Raw genomic sequence first — 21,384 nt, 5'->3', positions numbered from 1 at the left:
TGGGAGTGTTTGTTCAAATCAAGGAAGAGCTACAGATAAGAGTTGGGAGATATGGATGAAATCATCTTATCGTTATGTACAGTAATACCTTAGAAAATCTATTGAAAAATTGTTTATGGATTAAATAGATGGACAGGAAAATCACTTTAGCCTAGTCAGATACATAATTTATAAATCAAGATTCTAAAAATTATGCAAAAATCGTATAAAGCTTAATATTGCCATAAAACAGTCCTGCTCATTGATCAACAACTAATGCAACTGAAGTTATTAAACATAGTCTCCCGCAGTATAAACAGTACAGACACTGATTTTAGCGCTCTAGCACTAATTCAGACATGAGCTGCAGGTGGGAAAAAAACCCTAACCCTAGTATAAAAAAGAAAAGAAAAACATTAGTTAATTTGGGTTCATGTACATTTGAGGTTGGCAGGATGACCAGTGGTCTGAGAGCTCAAATGGATCCCCTGCTCAAGCGTCTGCAATCAATCCCTAAATTTGTTTTCAGCGCCATATTTGCAAGGAAAACCAACTTACTACAACTACACATATCAAACAGGCGCATACCTCTTATCTATCATGTGAAAATACAAAGACAGTGGATCAGTACTGACTTTAGTGATCACAAACTAAGGTCAGTACATCTAACACTACTGAGACACCCCCAGCTTCAATACTGGATAACACCCACTCCCTAAAGGCGGCCGGTGGACAAAACCAGTTGATTTTCATCCTTACTGAGTGTCACATTTACAACAAAGCAGTGACACTGACTGAAAACAACTAACAGACACCTCACATTTCTTTCTTTACAGATGTCCAGCAGAATACATACATCAGTTAAAATATTGCCCAAAAGTCATACATAAGGTAAAAGGCTGAATTTATATCCAGACACATGTGGAGGCTGTGACTGTATATGTGTAATAATTCATTTTTGTCCTACAGCTGGCATGATCAAATCAATGGCACAGTTGTGTCTTTAAGTAATTTGTCTCTCTAAATGTGGTCAAACTTTGTAAGATGGCCGCAATTGATTCTATGTTTTTAGATTGGAGTTTGGGTTGTAAAGGTAAAATATAGAGATGCAACTAATGACTTTTTTCATGTTCTCTTTTTTTCATAACCTCTTAATCATTTTTTTTCTAATTAATCGTCTAATTGCTGAGTCAATGAAATGTCACGGAATACATTTTCACATTTTCAAGTTACTACTTTCATCCTATTAAGATTTTCAATTAATGGCTGTTGGGAGGCTGTGGCTGTGGCTCAGAGACAGAGCAGGATGTCAACTGATTCGAAAATCGGCGGTTTGATCCCTCACTTCTCCAGTGTGCATGTCGAAGTATCCTTGGGTGTGTGAAGTGTCAGTTGTGATGATTAAATGACTTACAGCTCTCAATCTCTTACCAGTTTTTCACAAACAACATATCAAAGATCTTACTTTGAGTTTTCGACACAATGTGAACTCAAAATCCACTTACTTGTTCTGGAGCTTTCAACCATATCACAGATTTGTCTCTTCATCAGCAGATGGGGCTTGCTCACATGTAAATGAATGTCTACACTTTCATCACAACTGAGCAAACCCCATCTGCTAATGAAAACCATGAGATACAGTCAAAAGCACCAGAATAACTTGTTGCCTCTATTGTCAAGAATGAACTTTCAGTTTTTTTGTCACAAACACAGATGAGAAATCTTGTAGCTGCTCAGCATTACGTTAAGTCAGAACATTTACAGCTCTTTGGTAATTGAGCCGCTGAGAGCTTTCTGATGAGGACCATGTGATACTGTAGAAAGGTCCAGAACAAGCAAGTAAGTGGACCTTGGGTTGAGATTGCTTTTTTTTAAGCTGCTGTTTCCAAGGTCAAGAAATAACTGTCAGTCTCAATTTGCTAAATATGCATAATTGTGTGTTGGTTGTACAGGTATTCCTAACATTGTGGGGACGTAAATGTGTTCACACAGTCAAATTGTGGGGACTCTCCTCCCTTATCGAGATAGACAGTAAGTAAGTCCCCTCAACATAAATAATTAATGTTAGGGTGGAAACTAATTTAAAGTTAAGGTTTAGTTTAGGGTTATGGTTAAGGTTGGGGTAAGTCTCCGGGAAATGAATGTAAGTCAATATAATGTCCACTGAAGTGATGGAAACACGACACTCTCTCTCGCGCTCTCTCTCTCTCTCTCTCTCTCTCTCTCTCTCTCTCTCTCTCTCTCTCTCTCTCTCTCTCTCTCTCTCTCTCTCTCTCTCTCTGTGTGTGTGTGTGTGTGTGTGTGTGTGTGTGTGTGTGTGTGTGTGTGTGTGTGTGTGTGTGTGTGTGTGTGTGTGTGTGTGTGTGTGTGTGTGTGTGTGTTGCTGCCTGCCAGAGAGGGGAGTCGAGAGCTCTGCTGGGAACTACATGGTGCTCAATTTTTCAAGATGTCGTCGCTGGAGCAGAGGCTGTCGCGAATCGAGGAGAAACTAAAGCAGGAAAATGAAGAAGCTCGCCGGAGAATCGACCTTAACATCGACATGAGCCCGCAGCGATCACGTCCGAGGCCAAGTGAGTGTCCACCGGGGAGGACCGGGGAGTCGGTAACGGCCAGAATAGCCGGGGGGAAAAGCTCGTAGAGGCGGAGGGAGGGAGCGGAGGAGTCGGGGGTGTTATACTGCTAACAGGCTAGCTACATAAACAAACACCGAGTCAGCTTGCTCGGTCGGTTTTACTGTCAAACCACTCACTGAACAACGGGGGCAGTTTTCTATAGCGAGTAAAGCTAAAATTTAACCATCTGAAGCGCTGTCATGAAATATGTGTGTGGCAGTCACGTCCTGAAATCTGTTTTGGTCCTGTCCTGTCAAACATGCTAGGCTAACCAGCTAGCAGTCTGAGTGATAGTCGGTGGCAGGCCCGGCGTCAGTCTGAACATTTCATGTAGTTTCCAGTCTGTTTGTGATATATTACGCCAGTGCCATGTATCCCCAGAGTATCAGTGATTCATCGCAGCTACCAGACAGAGTGTGTGGCTGTGATTCTTGCGGAAAAGTCAGTTTTCACTGCCAATTTTGACCCTTTTTGACGAGACTGACGCTAATTTGTGCGAAGCTAGCAGACCGAGCTAACGTCTTACATACGCGAAGTAAGGTCTGCTCAAATGTTGACATGTAAAACCAACCAAGAATTAACCCCCTAAATGTTAGTTTGATACAGACACATTGAGGTGAAGTCATTCACAATTTTTAGGGAATATGAAGTCTGTGTTATAGGAGGTGGTGAAGCAGTAATGTTCGGCCCAAGTCTTCAACATGCTGACTGACATGCAGGACTGAGACAAGAAGAAAGCTCTTATAAGAAGGGTTATTCATTCTGTCCGTTTTAAAGCAATAGACAGATGCCCTAATGAGCATTGAAACTCTGTCTCTTGTCATAATCTTTCCTCCTGTTCATACTGACCATTAGAAGATCCCTTCATAATGCACTTACAATGGAAGTGATGGAGGACAAAATCCACAGTCCTGCTTCTGTGCAAAAATGTATTTAAAAGTTCATCTGAAGTTAATATGAGTCAAATCAAGTACATATATTTCATCATTACAGTGCCAAAGTCCCTCTTTTTGTTACTATACTCCCACCACAGCTCAACAGGGAAACACTGTCAGAGGAAACACAAAGAGGGAATTTGATGTAAAATGTGGCAGATATCCGCTTCATATGACTAAGGCAGACTGCTGACCCTTTACATAAGCTTCAAATCAACTTTTAAATGCAATTTTGCACTAAATGACTGTGTGGACACACTGTGGATTTTGTCCCCCATCACTTACGTTTAAAACACATTTGAAGGGGATATTTTATAAGCCAGTATGAACAGGAAGAATGATCACATTGAGGAAAACCTTCTTCATTTGTGTGATGTGTTCATTTGGGTACATGACTATTGTTTAAGACAGACTTGACAAAATTGTTAATCTATCCTTTAACTGTGTAAGTGGATTTTATCAAGTGCTTGCCAATATTATATGAAATCCGTCAATAAAGTCCATTCTTCCTTGCAGATCACACCAGCATTCATGTAAAATTTTACTACAAACCTGTTTATTCTTTTTCTTTGTTCGTCTTTGAAAATAAGTTTGATTCCTGAAGTCTTATTTGCTGTCTGAGTCTGAATGAGAGTGTAAAGTAATGAGTGAGTGAGTTAGTTAAAGGACACAGTTGGTGATATTCTATATTTTTCTTAAGGTCAACAAATCTCACGAAAAGACCGTAACCTTAAAATAAGTCCATGACTAGATCTTTGTGCCATCTTGTACCATAACATTTACAGAAAGTTATGTGCCTTTAGTTAGTATTCTATATGTTAACCATTCTTGATTGGCAGCTTTGTTACTTTAACCAGTTAACCTCCCATCGCAATAATTGTGACATTAAAAAATGTATCTTCATTTAGGTTCATTTTAAGGAAACATATACATGTTACTATAATATGTGTGGTGTCATTTTAAAGGGAACATTTTTGACTTACATTCAAGTCCAGTTATATTTTCTGTGCAATCAAAACCTGATACATTATTCCTCTGTGCAATAGATGTCCATAGTTGTCCAAAACCTTTTAAAAATACAAACATAAGAGTTTGTATTTTAAGTGATGAGTATGATCATCACTTTCACTATGATGATCATACTCATTGTAGTTTACTTAAAGTTGATCCAACATCAACATCACACTGCTGTAAATACTCACTAAAGCACCAAATCTGATTTAATCTGCAACTGAAATAGTTCCTAATAATCACACTATAAACAACAGTGCTCACCTGTTTTAGCCTTTATTCAAATGAAACTATATTATGAGCCATTTTCAAAGTTCATTTGTTCATTAGGAATGAATGGGCTTGAGGCAGACAGGGTAGGGAAGCTGGAAAGTATGAAAAGATGGACTAAAATATTGTTGATTTTGCTCTTTTTACTATTAGACAGTAAGACAAATATAAAATAACCCCAGTGTTCCCCTTTAAATCACCCTGCTCACATTTCTGTGTTAATGTACGAATGGATGGTAGGTGTGTGTCAGGGAGGTCAGTGATGCAAGTCAGAAGGTCTTTGTTTTTTTGCCATTTTGTGTGTGTGTGTGTGTGTGTGTGTGTGTGTGTGTGTGTGTGTGTGTGTGTGTGTGTGTGTGTGTGTGTGTGTGTGTGTGTGTGTGTGTGTGTGTGTGTGTGTGTGTGTGTGTGTGTGTGTGTGTGTGTGTGTGTGACACGTACATGTGCGATCGTCTCAGTAGTACAGTGCAGTAATGTGCGTGTGTGTATATTTTCTTTCCTCTGTCTAGTCATCGTGATCCAGCTCAGTCCTGCTCCAGCCCCTTCCCAGCGTGCAGGTATCATTCAATCCATCGCTCTCTCTGCCACTGCACCTGTCTCCCCAACCCCTCTACCCCTCCATGTCACCTCCCATGTCACCTCCCATTCCTTCCTCACTCATCCTCTCTTTCTGATTTTTTTTTTTTTTTTTTTTTTATGATCACATTTAAACCTATCGGGGAGTATTTTTGGCTTTGAAAAACATAGTTTAGTGTCTCTCATTTTGCCCTTGCTAGTAAAGTCTTATTGGCACTTAACATCCCTACTTCACTCGTTGTAATTACTCACATTTTTAGTTTTTTTAATGCTTGCACTTTCTCATATGCAGTGTAATTCAGAGTTTACAGAGGACAGACTATGTGGATACAATCTGTTACTCCTTTTACAGGTGGCTGTAAAATTCTGTTTATTCTTTTCTAACCAGTACAGGGGCATATCGTGTTTGAGCCAGACCAACTAGATGGTCTTTATGTAACATAAACACAGTAACTTATGTTGGCACCATATGTTAAAGTGTAGTTTTTGGTTTCACACACATTGTGGATAACTTTAAGCAGCCCCCTCCCCACACTCACATTTTTCTCACATTCAGAAACTTAATTCTTTACTCTGTATCTGAACATTTTACGACATTTTATGTTTGTCAAATCAGTCCTTGAGCAGTGCTGATATTTTGGCGCTGCAGTTATTTGCACCTCCCCCTCAAATCACATCCTCCCTTCATCTTTCCATCCCTTCTCCTCTCAGTCTGTCTGTCTGTCTGTCGGTGTGTGTTTGTCTCTGTGCCAGTGGCAGGGCAGTGTTGGTGTGTGCTGATATTGAGTTTGTGTTTGTGTGTGTGTGTGTGTGTGTGTGTGTGTGTGTGTGTGTGTGTGTGTGTGTGTGTGTGTGTGTGTGTGTGTGTGTGTGTGTGTGTGTGTGTGTGTGTGTGTGTGTGTGTGTGTGTGTGTGTGTGTGTGTGTGTGTGTGTGTGTGTGTGTGTGTGTGTGTGTGTGTGTGTGTGAGCGGATGTGTCAGGTGATTAACCTTTGTTTTGCTGGAGGCAGAGAATCACGGTGCATGTGGCTTTTTCTGCACGGCACAATGTTTTGGGTTGTGTTTTGTTTGACACAGTCTCTAATCCAGCATCCCCACTGGTCCGTCTGCAGGAGTGCTGTGAACACTCTGGCTTCTCTTTCTCTCTCTGTGTTTTCTTTGTGCGGCAACTGAAGACTCGCCTTCCTGTCCGAGTCTGACTGACTGACTGACTGTCTGACTTCCAGCTTAGTCTGTGCTATGCAGTTTTGGCTGAATTTCTCTGTCCCTCACATCGGACTGTTTGATGTTGTCTGTTATTCATCTTCTGGCATCTTCCCCACTTCCTTCGTTTTGCAGAGGCACTGTGAGCAGGAGGCAGTGCAGCAGTGCCTACAACTATGTGTGTTTGTATGTGTGTGTCTTCTTCTCCTCGCTCGGTCTGCCCGTCTATCCTCCCATCCGTCCATCTGGAGCCAGCCGAACTATGGAGATGCGATCTGTGCCAAAGGCTGCCTGAGTCTTCCTTCCCCTCCACACTAATCCCTGCACCCTTTCACTAACTGATTCTCCCCTTACAGGCTGATCCGTCCATCCACAGGTGACTCATGGATACAAACACCTGCTGGCACACTCAGAGGAGTTGTCAGCTCACTACCACAAAAATAATAATAATAATGATGATGATGATAAGAGCTGCGTGGTCCTTTAAAGGTTTTGTAAACTGGTTATGAACATTTAGAAAGGCGCTAACGTGAAAATATTAAGTTTGGACTGAAAATCTTCGTAATCAGCGGTCTGATTTAGTGCTCATAGTCGGGGAGTTCATCATACTGTAACTGCTGACTTTCTGTCTGTGCATTTGGCAGTGTGACAGATCTGTGCTAATAGTGCTTTAGATTATTCTCCCGCTGAAAATGAGTCAATGCTGCCACGTACATCTGATATCTCAAGGCAAACAGAGTTTTAACATGTGCTTGAATGCATGATTGAGACTTGTGCTGATATAGGATTAGATGCATGTTTCATCCTTTGTTTGGGTTTTGGATTTCAGTTGCAGTCACTTGTCAACTGGACCTACAGCTTTCATTTATGAGTATCAGTAAGACTGTGTGGCTTTGTGCAGATAATAACAGGTTTGATAGGAAGCTATGATTTATTACTTTATGGTCTTTTTTTTTTTACCAGCCATCAGTTTGATTGGTTATGATAACAACATATACTCTCCACAATATTTGCTGAGATCTTGGAACGAGATAGAATTGATAAAAAAAAAGATTATTAAGGAAACAAACACAAGTGGTTAAATTATTATATTACCCCCAACTGTCAATTATGTTCAGATTGACAGTAGTAGGTTCAACTTTAACCTGCTGTAGTTGTGTGTACGAAGTTTCCTGTACAGTAAGGGATGCACTCACTTTTGGTTTAACCTCCAAATAGTGTTGTAGTGTTGTTAATCTGGCAAAGCTACTTGCTTGTATACAACTTGACTGCTTGTATTTTTGTAATGTTGCCACCTTCTGAGATCTTAACAGTCACTCTAATGAGTAAAATGCTATCATAACTAATAAAAGCAATGACTTGAGGTATTAAAATAAAGCCCAAGTTGTAATAAGTCAGAGGTTTCCTTTGAAAAAACATGTGGGCATCCACATGTGTAAACTGTACCTCCTGAGCTGTTGGCTAACGCTGTGCTGTCTCTCTTTGCCTGAGAATGGTGTGCTTTGGCTCTGAGATAACTGTCATGTTTGTTTTAACATTTGGTCGGGACATCAGCGAAACAAAAACAAAGCTGTAACTTTTGGGAGGGGGGTTGAGGGGTTCGTATGCAGCAAGTTCAAGTCTAGATAGCAGTGCCATAGTGAAAGAACTCTTTGATCTCGCCAAGGCCGGTTTCTCTTGGTGTCTCACGGGATATCATTTTCTGTTGGTTCTACACAGGATATAACAGATCACGTTCTTTTCTCATCAGACACTTTGGTTTAGTCACTGTGTTCACTATTGGTGCACAACAGCTTTACATCACTAAAATAATGGAGTCAGTCAGTGCATGAATAAACATAACTCTCTTACACCTTCTGGCATGCTGGCCTCTGGTGTAAAACACACTCTAATGTGTCATGTGCCCCACCCTCCCACCCCAGCGCTTCAGCTGCCCCTGGCCAACGATGGAGGCAGCCGGTCATCGTCTTCAGAGAGCTCGCCTCAGCACCACCCCTACCCCAGCCGCCCGAGACACATGCTCACCCTGCCCACACCTCCATATGGCCTACAGAAGAGCCTAGAGAAGTATGACGTTCATCTGAGCAATAAATAATGAGAAACTGTATTTATAGTAATGTAAGAACAACAGATTATTTGATGATTCCTCTCCTTCATTGATAATCTGTATAAAGCACAGCAACACATTTATTTAACTGCTTCTGTCAGAGATTGTTGATTAAAAAGAAAAAAGAAATATTTATTACATTTAAATTTAAAATTACAAGCACTCTTGGAACAACAGCTAAGTGATAAGTGGCAGGAAATCATGATTTTGACCAAAACTACTGCACCTTATTTAAAAATGAATAATCAGAACATTTGCACTCATGCACCCAGACAATAATGAGTGAGTTCAACATTTTTAAATACAAAGAAGAAGCAACGATGTAAAAATGGAGAGAAAACATTCAGTAAACTTAAATATGTACAGTTCAGTACACAAGAAGGTCACATGAACACATGTGCATGCACACAGCGACATGCAAACACTGGAGGGTGAGCAGCATGAAGGGTTCATTTAAAGCAGAGCAAGTTGTGTTGCACATAATGGATCTACGTGCTTATAGTGTGGGTTGAAGAGATACACAGAAACACACACAGCATTCATTTCTGAGTCAGAAATCTCTATTCTCCCTATGGCTGTTTCACCCTGAAACATATATTTTCAAATAGCATCTGCGCACCATGACATTGTGCGTCATTGTGTGTGTTTGTCCCCACAGTGCAGAGATCGACCAAAAGCTGCAGGAGATCATGAAACAGACGGGTTATCTGAAGATCGACGGTCAGGTAAGGTTTGCCTCATCATTTAACATCAGTCCGAGTTTTTTAAGTTTGTTCTCCTCACTGTTCAGAAAGAAAAATCCTTTTTCTTCACAATAAAAAAGCAGTTATAGCTTTTATAAGCTGGTATAGTGAGCACAAAGGACTTTTGATAAGTCATGTTATGAAAGCAAACATAAAATGTGTCCTTGAGCAGAGCACATCATCTTTATCTGGACAGCAACAACCGTCCCCGACATTTTTCTGTCTTTGACAACAAACAGAATAATATTGCTGTTTTTGTCTAATAATGGTTGACCTTGTTTAGTTAGTTTGTTTTCTCCCTCTTCCAGCCTTCAGGTCCAGTATCGTAGTCAGTGTCAGTCAGGGTTTAAAGATGCTTTAGACGATGATGTGACTCAGTGCTCCCCAGATTATTTTTACTTCCTGTCATTAGCCCAGAGGGGTTGCCACATCATTCACTCAATGAGATGTTATTCACAAGATCTCAGTTGTCACTGATTTAATTTTAAAGAAGTAGAGACATGATGCATCTTCCCGATGTGTGCTGGTATTCTCAGCCACTGAGGGAACAGCTTAATTACAGATCAAAACATTTGTTAGTAAATGGCCCAGAGGGTTAACTGTTGCCTTATGATGCAGAAAGTCAGAATAGTTCTCTCTGCTCCATTTCAGATTGAAAAATTTGCATGGAAACAAGATTTAGTGTATAATTTAATTGTCTTAAGCTTGATCTAAAAATCACATTTTTATATGTTTGTGCCTCTTTGTCTATTCACAGAGGTATCCAGCAGAGGTAACAGACCTGATCAGTGAAGGGGAGATTGGCAGCGGCACCTGTGGACAGGTCTTCAAAGTGCGATTCAAGAAAACAGGCCACGTCATCGCTGTCAAAGTAAGAATGCATTCACCCCAAAATGGCAGTCCTCCCATTCATTTGACTGGGGGTAATGTGTTTAGGCTGTGTGAGTGGGGACTGCGTGGGGTTCAGCAAAAAACACAGCAGCCATCCGACTGTAACAGCAACCATAATCAACTTTTGCCAAAACAAAATCCATCAGGACAATCATGTAAGCCGACCATCAAACCAAAGATATCCATGTGAAAAAGAATCTTTTTTACTTGTTGTCGGCTTCCCGATTTTTAAAAAATGGATAGAAAAATAGAGAGGGGGCCAGCAAGCTATGAGCAGCAATGATGATCAAGCTAGAGAGTGAATGTAATGAGAAGAAAGCTGCGAATCAGAGAAAAAGATGTGATTCGCTGATTATTTCACAGCAGTTATGTTCTAAAGCAGATACAAACATAAATGTTCATAGTTTTAGATGTAAAAGGACCAACGTTTTTTGTTAGCTTCAGCTCATTCGGTTACTAGACATCCTGAGCTCCATAAATACACAGAAACATACGCGGTACAAAATTGAAACATTGATTTCGTCAAGACATGAAATAAACTCTCAAACATCAGTATGCACATTTAAAATACAGCAGGAGCTCGATGCTCACCCCAGCTTAGTCTTCCTCTCTCGTTTCCTGTTGTGCTTTAATTGCGACTAGTTTACCAACACATTGGCAGTAATAACCCCACATAACAACCTCCTATTTAAGAGATGACTTAATTGTAACAATCTGAGCTGTTTAACTATTAGGCAGTCACTCAGCTCACCAGAGGAGTCTTTGTTTTGTGATTTCCTAATGGCTTGTTTCTTCACATGCACATCCACTATGGTATGTGTTTCTATACATTTAAATACACTAACATCCTTTTTTGTGTGTATGTCACCAGCAAATGCGTCGTACAGGAAACAAAGATGAGAACAAGAGGATTCTGATGGACCTGGATGTGGTGCTGAAGAGTCATGACTGCCCTTACATCATCCAGTGCTACGGCGCCATAGTTACCAACGTGGGTGTCCCGGAAAAAACATTACTGCATTCTTAACAACAAAATTATAGTACAGTTGTAGTCCACGGATTCATTGAACACCACAACAACACAAACAGACTGCAGCTTCAGCTTTATTTTTATATTTGCACCCAGTGTTACTGCTTTCACACTCCTATTTCAGTTAACTCGCTCGCAGTACTTCCTGTAATGAACTAGTAAAAGATGTGTGTGTGTTTGTATACATGTACAGACGGATGTATTCATTGCCATGGAGCTGATGGGAACGTGTGCAGAGAAGCTGAAGAAGAGAATCCAAGGCCCCATCCCAGAGCGAATCCTAGGAAAGATGACAGTGGCAGTAAGTGGGAGAAACACACATAGATGAGAAAGTGTTACACCACTCACATGATTGTTTTGTTCTTATTGTCATACTGTGCGTGTTTCTGCTGCAGATAGTGAAAGCATTGCTTTACCTGAAAGAGAAACACGGTGTCATCCACCGGGACGTCAAACCCTCCAACATCCTCCTGGACGCTAAAGGTCAGATCAAACTGTGCGACTTTGGCATCAGCGGACGCCTCGTTGACTCTAAGGCTAAGACCCGCAGCGCTGGCTGTGCAGCTTACATGGCGGTGAGTGAAGACACACACTGTACACAAAGTTATTAGAACCTGTCTTTGAAGCCTTAGAAATAGATACATTTAATCAATATAAGAGATAAATGAATGCAAACAGATGCTCTCATGAATTCCATACACACACACATTTCTTAAACTTGTGTTGCATGCTGTTGTATCCTTGCAGCCTGAGAGAATAGACCCTCCAGATCCCACCAAACCTGACTATGACATCCGAGCAGACGTGTGGAGCCTTGGCATCTCTCTGGTAAACACTGCTGTCATTTTATTACCATTTATAATGAAACCTCATTCACTTGTTCTCACAGTGCAGTGCTGATCAGGGGTGCTACAAGAATTGTCCATTTCTTCGTGCCTACTTTTGGCAAATTAGACTGCAAATGAACTAGCTGCCCCCAATAGCCAACCAGGAGGAGACACTGTAGTTAATGGTTAATAGTGTCTTTACTAACAAGTGAAGCATTTGTTCTCCATGACAGTGGATGTTAATGGCTCTTTGTGTCCTCTAGGTGGAGCTGGCCACTGGACAGTTTCCCTACAAGAACTGCAAGACAGACTTTGAGGTTCTGACCAAAGTGCTGCAGGAAGATCCTCCTCTGCTGCCTCTCAGCATGGGCTTCTCCCTCGACTTCCAGTCCTTTGTTAAAGACTGGTAAGCAACACTCACATATTGTGAATACTCACAAAGAATTGTGAAGTAGAGTTATGAAAATCCATGATAAATGTATCTTTTAAAGCTCACTTATTTCAGCCTCACTTAATGTGTGTGTCTTTCCAAAGCCTCACAAAGGATCACAGAAAAAGGCCAAAATACCACCAGCTGCTGGTAAGTCTCTAATCTTTATCTTATTGAGCTGAAAAAAGTTATTTTAGTTTAACCAGAATCATGTTTTTTGTTTGTTTGTTTGTTTGTTTTTTGTTTTCCCTCATCCAGGAGCATAGTTTCATCCGGCGTTACGAGGTGCTGGAGGTGGATGTGGCCGGTTGGTTCCAGACAGTGATGGATCGCACCGAGTCGCCTCGCAGCAGCCAGTGTTACAGCCATCAGCACCAGCTCCACTCGCTCTTCAGTAGGTAGCCTAGCCTAGCCCAGCCCAGCCCGGTGTTAGCTTAGCCCTACGCTAGTCTAGCCTAGCTTTAGCTTCGCCAAGCCCAGACTTAGTCTGCCCTAGTCTAGTCCAGCGTTAGCAGCTAAGCCTAGCCTTAGACCCAGCCCGCCTGGTCATCTGTCAACCAGAGAACCTGAATAGCCCTCAGAAGAGGGCAAGACGGAGACTCGATGGATGGACAGATGGATGATTGTCAGAGAGATGGACTGATGGATGGATGGATGATACAGGTGGTTCTGTTTATCAGTGAATTGAATCTGGACAGGCAGACATGAGACGGATGGAAAAGAGAGAAAAGTGTACACTGTAGTTAGCTTCATTATGTCTCGTCTATTACATCATGTCACATCACAATGTGTGTAACTGCCACACACACACCTACATACAAACTGTGTGTGTGTGTGTGTGTGTGTGTGTGTGTGTGTGTGTGTGTGTGTGTGTGTGTGTGTGTGTGTGTGTGTGTGTGTGTGTGTGTGTGTGTGTGTGTGTGTGTGTGTCTTGAATGTGTGTCTACATTTCCTCCAATTTTAAATAGTCATTTACGTACATGTCTGTCTCCAGCATTGATCCAAGCCGTTGGATTAGTCAACAGAGTAGTCACTACACACTGGAACAAAGCATCTGCTACATTAGCAAACATGAATCTCTTTTGTACATAAACATTACTGAGGACGCAACAATTTCCGGTGCAATTATGATTCTTCAGGTGTTTCTACTATCACACATTCTCAGGCTGTGTGCGTGTGCGTGTGTGTGTGTGTGTGTGTGTGTGCGTGTGTGCATCAGAGAGAGAGAGAATATCTGTGTGTATGGATAGATATCAAGACACAGTCACTGGTTGTTGTTTTGTTTTTTAAGTGAAATTATATTTCCTCGTCATGTATTCACCTTCACACTACAGCTCTAATACACAAACTATATACATTTATCTGTTGGCCTGTGCTTAATTTTTAACATGTAATGATAGTAACTGTCATTAACATTTAATAGAAATATGTTTTGAACACCCATTGTTTTATTTAGCAGCTGCATAATTGGAAAAACACAATGAAAAAGAACTACAAAAAAAATTTGTGTTGCTTTCTAGCTTTGTAGAAAAGTGGTCATTTGTGGATTTGTTTTTTTATTCAGAAAGAATTTGCTGAACTGGAAGATCATTATAAGAGATGGAAATATACTAAGAAGAGAAAAGATGAATGAGAAAGTAGAAGAAGAGGGTTTGTACGTCTGTATGACCACGTGGAAGACTGAATAACTGTTACTAGTGTGAGAAACGAGAGAATTGCTGGAGGAGAAAATGGGGGCAGAGTGTTTTTTCATTCAGAAGGCCAAGAACAGGAGCTTATCTTGTACAAAGAATATAAATGGGGTAGATCTTATTACTTGTGGAGCATTTCTTTACTTCACTCTGTTTGTCTACCTCTCCCTCTTTGTCCACCTCTCTGTCTGCCTCTGCTGTTTAGTGTGACGTAAAGCTCCACAGTGTTACCATACCAAAGGCTGCCTGTAGGTTGTTGTTTGTTGGTGGTGGTGTTGGTGGAGGCCAAGACTCAGACCTGCTCCTGGAATGTGTTGGACATTTAGAGAACACACAGTCTTGGTAAAGCAGCCTGTGAAGTTTTTAGATCTTAGAGCAGGGGTCTCAAACCACCAGCCTGCGGGCCACCAGATCTCAAAGCTGACCACATGTTTAGAATTGATTGTGTAACGGGGCCCACAACCGTCTTTTTCTTTTATTCTATCCATACATTTTTCACTCTGTTAGATCATTATTATTATTTGAAAATGATCATGTAGCTTTTCCAGTGGTGCAACTAACAATTTTAATGTTTTCATTATTGATGAATCTATATAATCAATTCATCATTCATTCTATTACATTTCAAACAATAGTTAACAATGAAAAGTTTCACAAGTCCACAGATGAGGGTCATAATTTCTACTAACTTTTATGACAAAGTGTAACTATATTATTGGTTTTTTTTAAAAGCAGCAAATCTTCACATTTGAAATACTGAAACTGGTGATTTTTTGCTACAAAAATTATTAACAAAGATTAATTGATCATTAAAAATTGTTGCAGATTAAATTTCTGTGGACTAACTAATGGATTCATCATGTAATCGTACCTTCCATCAGTGTGCAGATGTAGAGTAGCCTACCTGGCACCCAACTGAGTTTAATGTGACTGTGAGGCTCATCTGTGAGATAAGAAACTGCTGTTCTCCAGCAAAACAATCTCAAGCAACATTACTATACTAAACATGTTAAACCTGTTTTAAAAAGGTATTATTATAGTATTTATACAGTCCCATTAGGAGAAAACATTGTGGCCCCCAGGTAGCTAGACTTTGAGACCTCTGACCCAGAGGATTGCTAAAATGAAATTGAGTGTGTCAGGCTCGATTGAACCAAGCACACCTGAACTGGTCAGAGTGTTTGAAACTGTTGTGTGTAGATGTACTCTAATGAGCGCAGGGCAGTCACAGCCAAAGCCTCCTAGATGTGCAGACTCAAACCTCCCCTCTCCCCCGTCACGCACCGAACCAAATCACTGCTAGACACAGAGAACTGAGGAGTGGCAGCGATAGAGAGAGGAAACCGTTAAGTGTCTGAGAGAGAGAGAGATCGAGGAATGTTGTCAAGATGGCAGAAAAGATTAGTGGAAATGAAACAACTGGAAAAAGAAAGGATAGGACAGCGTGAGGCAAGAAGGAAGACAGTGAGTGTTAAGAAAGTGTGATGGGAAGTTAAAAGAAAAGTCAGATTGTTGGTACAGATGACAGGAAGTAAGTTTGTGAGAGAGAAGAGCAGAAAACATCAGCTCTGAGGCTAGCTAGTTATTGTAAAAAGCTTTCATGGTGTTACACCAACCTACCAATTATGATTTTAGCGAGTGAGTTAGCGTGTCGTGTTTATGATGTTTACTGTTCTGTTCAAACTTTGTTATTTATTTACATTGCTACTGCTGCTACTATTTTATTGCTTTAGACGCTGCTGTCACTTCTTTTCCCCAAAGGACAAATACTTTATTCTTTTTTTTTTTTCTTTTAAGCCAAATAAGTGAAATAATGCAATGTCTACACGTGTTACCAAATACAGAAGAGCAAGTCAGAAGAAGGTGAAAGCAAGTGGGCAATGACAGGATGGATAGAAAGTGCAGGGAGGTCAGTTTCACAGAAAGTACTAACTTACACACAGAATATAAACACACAGCTCACCTCAAATGTAGCTCTATGTGTAAAGGAAGTAGTTAATCATTTATATCCCTTCGTCACACTACAAATGTACAGTGTAGATATGATTCTGGGGGATGTCTGTCTGTCCAGATGCTTTTTGTTACTTCCATCCTTCCCTCTGTCCATCCATCCCTCCATCTGTCCACAGGTCACCTGCAAGCTTGACAACCTTGACAGTTCACACCAAAGGTGTCCACAACTCAACAAAATACGAAAGAGCATTGTTGTTATTGTTATGACTATTGTTATTGACATTATAATTGATTACTCTCAGCTATGACACGTATGAAATCTCTTTTATAGCTAGTGGGAGAAGGTGTAGGGGCGGCGCTGTAGTGCAGCAGTGCCTGTGTATGTGTATGTGTGTGTGTCTGTGTCTCATATACTGTACAGGGGGAGACTGGCACACTAACGCATGACAACGGCCGAGCAATCAAACCAGCTGGCTCGTCCTTTTACTCAGTGAATCAAATTTAACGTAGCAGCCTGTATCTGGAAGCAAGTTCAACTTAGTCTGGCTCTCTTCGGGCTTTACTGAGCCACTGAACCAATCACAAAGCTGATTATAAACTAGCTCAGCTGCAGATGAGTGACAAAAGGAAAAAACAACATAAAGTGTGTTAGTAAGTTGTTCGGCCACCATATACCACCAGAACAGCTTCAGTGCACGTTGGCATTGATTGTACAGTCTCTGAACTCTACTGAAGGAATGAACATTATTCTTCCAAAAGATATTCCCTCAATTGGTCTTTCCATGATGGTGGTGGAGAGCACTGTCTAATACGTCTGTCCAAATTCTCCCATAGGTGTTCAACTGGCCAAAACTGGGCCCGCTCAGTTAGGGCTGGGCGATTATGGCAAAAATCAAAATCATGATTAATTGAACTTTTAACCTCGATTACGATTAATGAACGATTATCTCCACCCTTGATGAACAATTATGTATTTTCACAGTTTCTTTTGTTTTGTATTTTACACTGCTGCCCTCACACCATATTTTGTGATATTTTCACACATGAGTATCTTTAAGGAGTGGAAATAATGATGTTTTAAGGTGTGATGCTGTGGTTAATGTCTAGTTTACTTGATTATAACTATGAAAAGATCAATAAATAATCACTGGAGATAATTTTTCAAATTCCTTAAAGATATGCAACCTTTACTGTCATGGCAACAGTTAACACCACGATTAATTGACATGAGCAAGATTAAGTCGATTAGAGTTTCTAAATGTCAGTTTCGAATAGTTTTCGATTAATTGCCCAGCCCTACGCTCAGTGTTTTTATACATGCCAGCGAATATGATTGGATTTCTTAATTGTATCATGCAGTGCAGCTGTGTGGAAGCATCTGCATTCATTGTGTTTATCTACTCATTAATTCAGGTTTTCCTCTAATTTGTCACCCATCTGTATGAGTGTGTTAAATCATCAGATCTTTGAATTTAATCCTTAATATGACATGAGTTGTAATGGTGACATCTACAGGCTATTTAGGGGATTGCAGCAGCAAAAAATAACACTTAGCGATCTGAAATACAATATCATCATCGTAATAGAATAAAATAAGAAAGACTAACGTTAAAAATAAATGTGTACTCTCGAGAGTGCAGCACAGGTTACCATGGTGATGCACCACACTAAAAATGAGACATCTTCGTGATGCTAGAAAACCTGAGTGAAGCCAAAAGGAGAGCCGGATAATCCACTAATGTCTCTTGGTGATACAGGCCCGTGAGCATATGTGAGCCATTAGCTTGGCCTTTGTCTGGTTTTAGTTTGGAGTCCAGAATCTGACCTGGAAACGGTCTACCTTCAAACAGTGAACGGTTGACCTCCTTATGTTAACTCTCCAAATAACAGGTTTCAGGGCCGACGCAGATGTATAGACACCTGAATCTGGTGCTTTGTAACCATTAGCTGTACTGAACCTGCAGCACAGCATACTTGTTTTGTTTTTTTTAAACGTGACTCGGAGACGGTGCAACCCCCTTTTCAATGTTAACTTTTTGCATCTCCAAACACAAAGATAGACCCAGTCTCCTGCTGCCAAGGTTTCCTTTGTTAAACTGTATTTTACAAACACACGCACGCACACACATGCTCAACCGTGCCGTCTGTGTGCATTTCCATCCAAACATCTGATTGGCTGACGGTGCCACGCTGCACCTCTGTGAAACCAGGTCAGGCCAGGTGTGCATCTGCTCATAACTAAGGAAGCAAAACATCACTCATGTACACACACACATCCACACCAAATGTATAAAGTTAACCCATCCTACACAGCGATGCTGGCTACTGCCAACCGTGGCTTTATGTGTATATTAGCTTGCCAGGTGTGAGGCCAGCGCTGTATTAAAAACAGTAAAGCTGCGCTGTGCCTTGGTACCGGGGAAGGGGGGCGAGTGTGCGTGTGCGTGTGTCGTAACCCCATCTGTAAGTAAACCAAATATCATTTTCACTATGCAGTCATTCAAACCATGTCGGCTTGCTTCAATGAGGGGAAAAAAGCCTCCTGTACATACACAGATTTACGGATAAACTGGAGTTAGCGACAGTGTGCGATGTTTTTCTTTTCGAGTCCCCCTCCCCAGTGTGATTAACATCACCGCCTTCAGCTAGTTCACAGAGAAACCAGAGAGCAAGAGATATGTTTTGAATGAGCTGACAAATATTTAAGGATTGTATTTTGGGTAGGGGAGGGACGGGGTTAGACTGGGGTTTGTAGTTTTGGGGGGAGGTACAGATCAATGCTGTAAATTATATCAATTGCATGTTATTGTCACCGCTGTAACTGCCATTGTTTTTTTTGTTTTGGGGTTTGTTTTGTTTTGTTTTTTTCTTTCAATACAACAGTTGTTTGGGTCGGGGATGCACAACACTTTATCCTTATTTATGATTTTTACACATATAGTCTGTATTTTTGTTTTTGAGAAAATGTTGAATTGTTGTGTACGTAGGAAAAGACACACTTTTGTTTGTTTGTTTGTTTTATTTGTTTTATAATGTATGTTCACCGTCAACTTTGCAATATACCTTTTTCACTTCGGACTCGTCACTAGTCGTCAAAGAGGAGGAGGAGGAGCTGTATCTTTATTAGTAGACAGTGTTTGTTAGAAAAATGTCCCGTTTCCCCTCATGTGCCGTGTGTCTTTCTTTTCAGTTAGGTGTGTGTGTGTATGAGATGTTTATTCGTGTACCAAAAGTCTTTATTGATGGTGATTATTATTATTATTATTATTTTTAGCTTTTATTTTTGTCCGTTGTTTTGTTTTTTATTATTATGCTTACTATGATTACTGTTTTTGTTATTATTATTATTTTTGTTGTTGTTATTATTATTATTCAGGGCAAAGTTGACACCAAATTGAACAAATAAATAAGAAGACAGTGCTGAGAGCTGGACAGTGTTGTCCGTCTCTCAAAAGGTTGCTTTTACTGGCGAGGTGGAGCGGTTGTTTTTCTCACGATGTAGTGTCTGTCCACCTTATTTAAACCGCCACATAAAGTTAACCTCTTAGCTGAAAGTCTAATAGTATTTTTATTATTATTATTATTATTATTACATATTGTTTTTCCTTTGATCAGATATCATGATCGATTAATTACTTGTTACCCCAGTTTGGGACATAAAATGTGTGCTGTTATTTTATTATTTTTCCCCCCTCTCATCCCTGCCCACTGCTTTTGGATTTTATTTTTTATTCTATTTTATTTTATGATGATTATTTTTATTTGTATTATTTGTATTATTCTTTCTGGTGTGTTTGATGCTGTAGTAGCGAGCTGATTGGTCAAATACCAGAGCTTTTTTTTTTTTCTAATGCTGAGACTGTCATGACTGATGTTGCACTTGTGATGGGTTTTATTTAGTTTTTTGTTTTGTGTTGCAGACTGGGATTGTTGTGCAGAGAGGAGAATACTGGTTGTGAAAATGTGCAAACATTTTAAAATTTGTTTTCCTTATTTTCTTAAAGTCACAGCAGTTATTTTATCAATCATAGATCTGTGACACAGAGCAAGAAAGTGATTCAACAGTGTATTTTTTTCACTGATATTTATTTATTGGATATGTTTGTGGTTTTTTTTTTTAATGTTTATTGCTTTTTTGTGGAGGGCAAACAGGGCTCAAGGTAGAGGAGTAGTCAAAAAATTGGCATTTAAACATTTAAATATTGTACTCAGCCATCACACTAACATATACTGTCTGTTAAGTGACAGATTGAAAGGTTAAATCAGAAACCTGCAGCACAGTAAAGTGCAGTCTGACATCCACTATTGTGTTCACTGTTTACCCTCTCAGAAGGCCCCAACAAACAAACTGCTCATGGTTTCAAGCCGAGTATCCACAGCATGGTGTATTTGAACTCTAGTGCTTTGCGAAGAATCACAGTTAAAGCTTGTATTGTTTGAAACATGGATGGTTTTTAAATTAGTAAATACTGAATGCCAGCTACAAAGCAGACTACATTTATTTTTTTGTTTGTGTGGGTTTTTTTTTTTTAGTTTTAGGTATTTTTTCTGATGATAACTACTACGTAGGCGTGTCCCTGTTAGCGAGGTGGGACACACCTGCTTTGGAAATATCATCAAGGTTTGTTCTCAGTGTAGATCGCATGACTTTGCTAGTTTGCAGGGTGGGGGGAGGGTTGACTTCAGCTGCAGTTCAAAGTCTTGTATGTACGTCACAATGGATATATTGTCTTGACAGTTGTATCAATTGACACAGCTTTACTGCCTGGTCCTTTTTATTTTTGTTGTTTTTGTTTTGTTTTTGGCTGTATTTTATTTCTCCCCCCCGCCCCCCAACCCCACCCCGAGTCTCATTTCAAACAGAATAAATGCCATTATATTGTGAATACCTCAGGATTTTTTTGGAGAGAAAAAATAATAAAACACCTAAAAATCAAATAAATAAATAAAAACTCATAAAAATTGATGAGTCACAGTGGCTTTTGTTTTTTCATATTCCAGCAGAGATGTTTCATAAAGTTTCACACATTGAAAAGCCTGTCTTGAATGAAACTGTTATAATTTGTGAAGTGGTGCAGCAACAGATTTCGCTCTCTGGCTACAAAAATAAACCAACAGGATGAGGA

The 21,384-nt window shown here is 40.1% G+C and overlaps 1 protein-coding gene across 3 annotated transcripts; it reads left to right on the top strand.

The window, feature by feature from the left end:
* Nucleotides 1–2,357: 2,357 nt before the first annotated feature.
* On the top strand, nucleotides 2,358–21,224 carry map2k7 (mitogen-activated protein kinase kinase 7). 3 transcript variants are annotated; one of them, XM_062428142.1, is made up of 12 exons: nucleotides 2,358–2,549; nucleotides 5,317–5,364; nucleotides 8,509–8,653; nucleotides 9,352–9,418; nucleotides 10,194–10,307; nucleotides 11,199–11,318; nucleotides 11,551–11,658; nucleotides 11,753–11,932; nucleotides 12,105–12,185; nucleotides 12,448–12,590; nucleotides 12,719–12,764; nucleotides 12,873–21,224. In XM_062428142.1, exons 1-12 carry the CDS (start codon nucleotides 2,426–2,428, stop codon nucleotides 13,014–13,016), a joined length of 1,320 nt encoding a protein of 439 aa, XP_062284126.1. In that variant the 5' UTR covers nucleotides 2,358–2,425; the 3' UTR covers nucleotides 13,017–21,224. The 3 variants fall into 3 exon arrangements, with proteins under 3 accessions (XP_062284126.1, XP_062284127.1, XP_062284124.1); XM_062428143.1 differs by lacking the exon at nucleotides 5,317–5,364 and having other exon boundaries at nucleotides 2,359–2,549; XM_062428140.1 differs by lacking the exon at nucleotides 2,358–2,549 and having other exon boundaries at nucleotides 2,580–5,364.
* The last annotated feature ends 160 nt before the right edge of the window (nucleotides 21,225–21,384 follow it).

The sequence above is a fragment of the Scomber scombrus genome, chromosome 2, assembly GCF_963691925.1.
Source record: "Scomber scombrus chromosome 2, fScoSco1.1, whole genome shotgun sequence".
NCBI lineage: Eukaryota > Metazoa > Chordata > Actinopteri > Scombriformes > Scombridae > Scomber > Scomber scombrus.
The sequence above is the reverse complement of the archived record's forward strand: the minus strand, read 5'-3'. Positions and strand labels throughout refer to the sequence as shown.

Coding starts and splice junctions, on each gene's coding strand:
- map2k7 (XM_062428140.1), top strand. CDS start 5,037: ATGGATGGTAGGTGTGTGTCAGGGAGGTCAGTGATGCAAGTCAGAAGG. Junction 11,659..11,752: donor TAGGAAAGATGACAGTGGCA/GTAAGTGGGAGA, acceptor TTTCTGCTGCAG/ATAGTGAAAGCATTGCTTTA. Junction 12,591..12,718: donor CAGTCCTTTGTTAAAGACTG/GTAAGCAACACT, acceptor GTCTTTCCAAAG/CCTCACAAAGGATCACAGAA.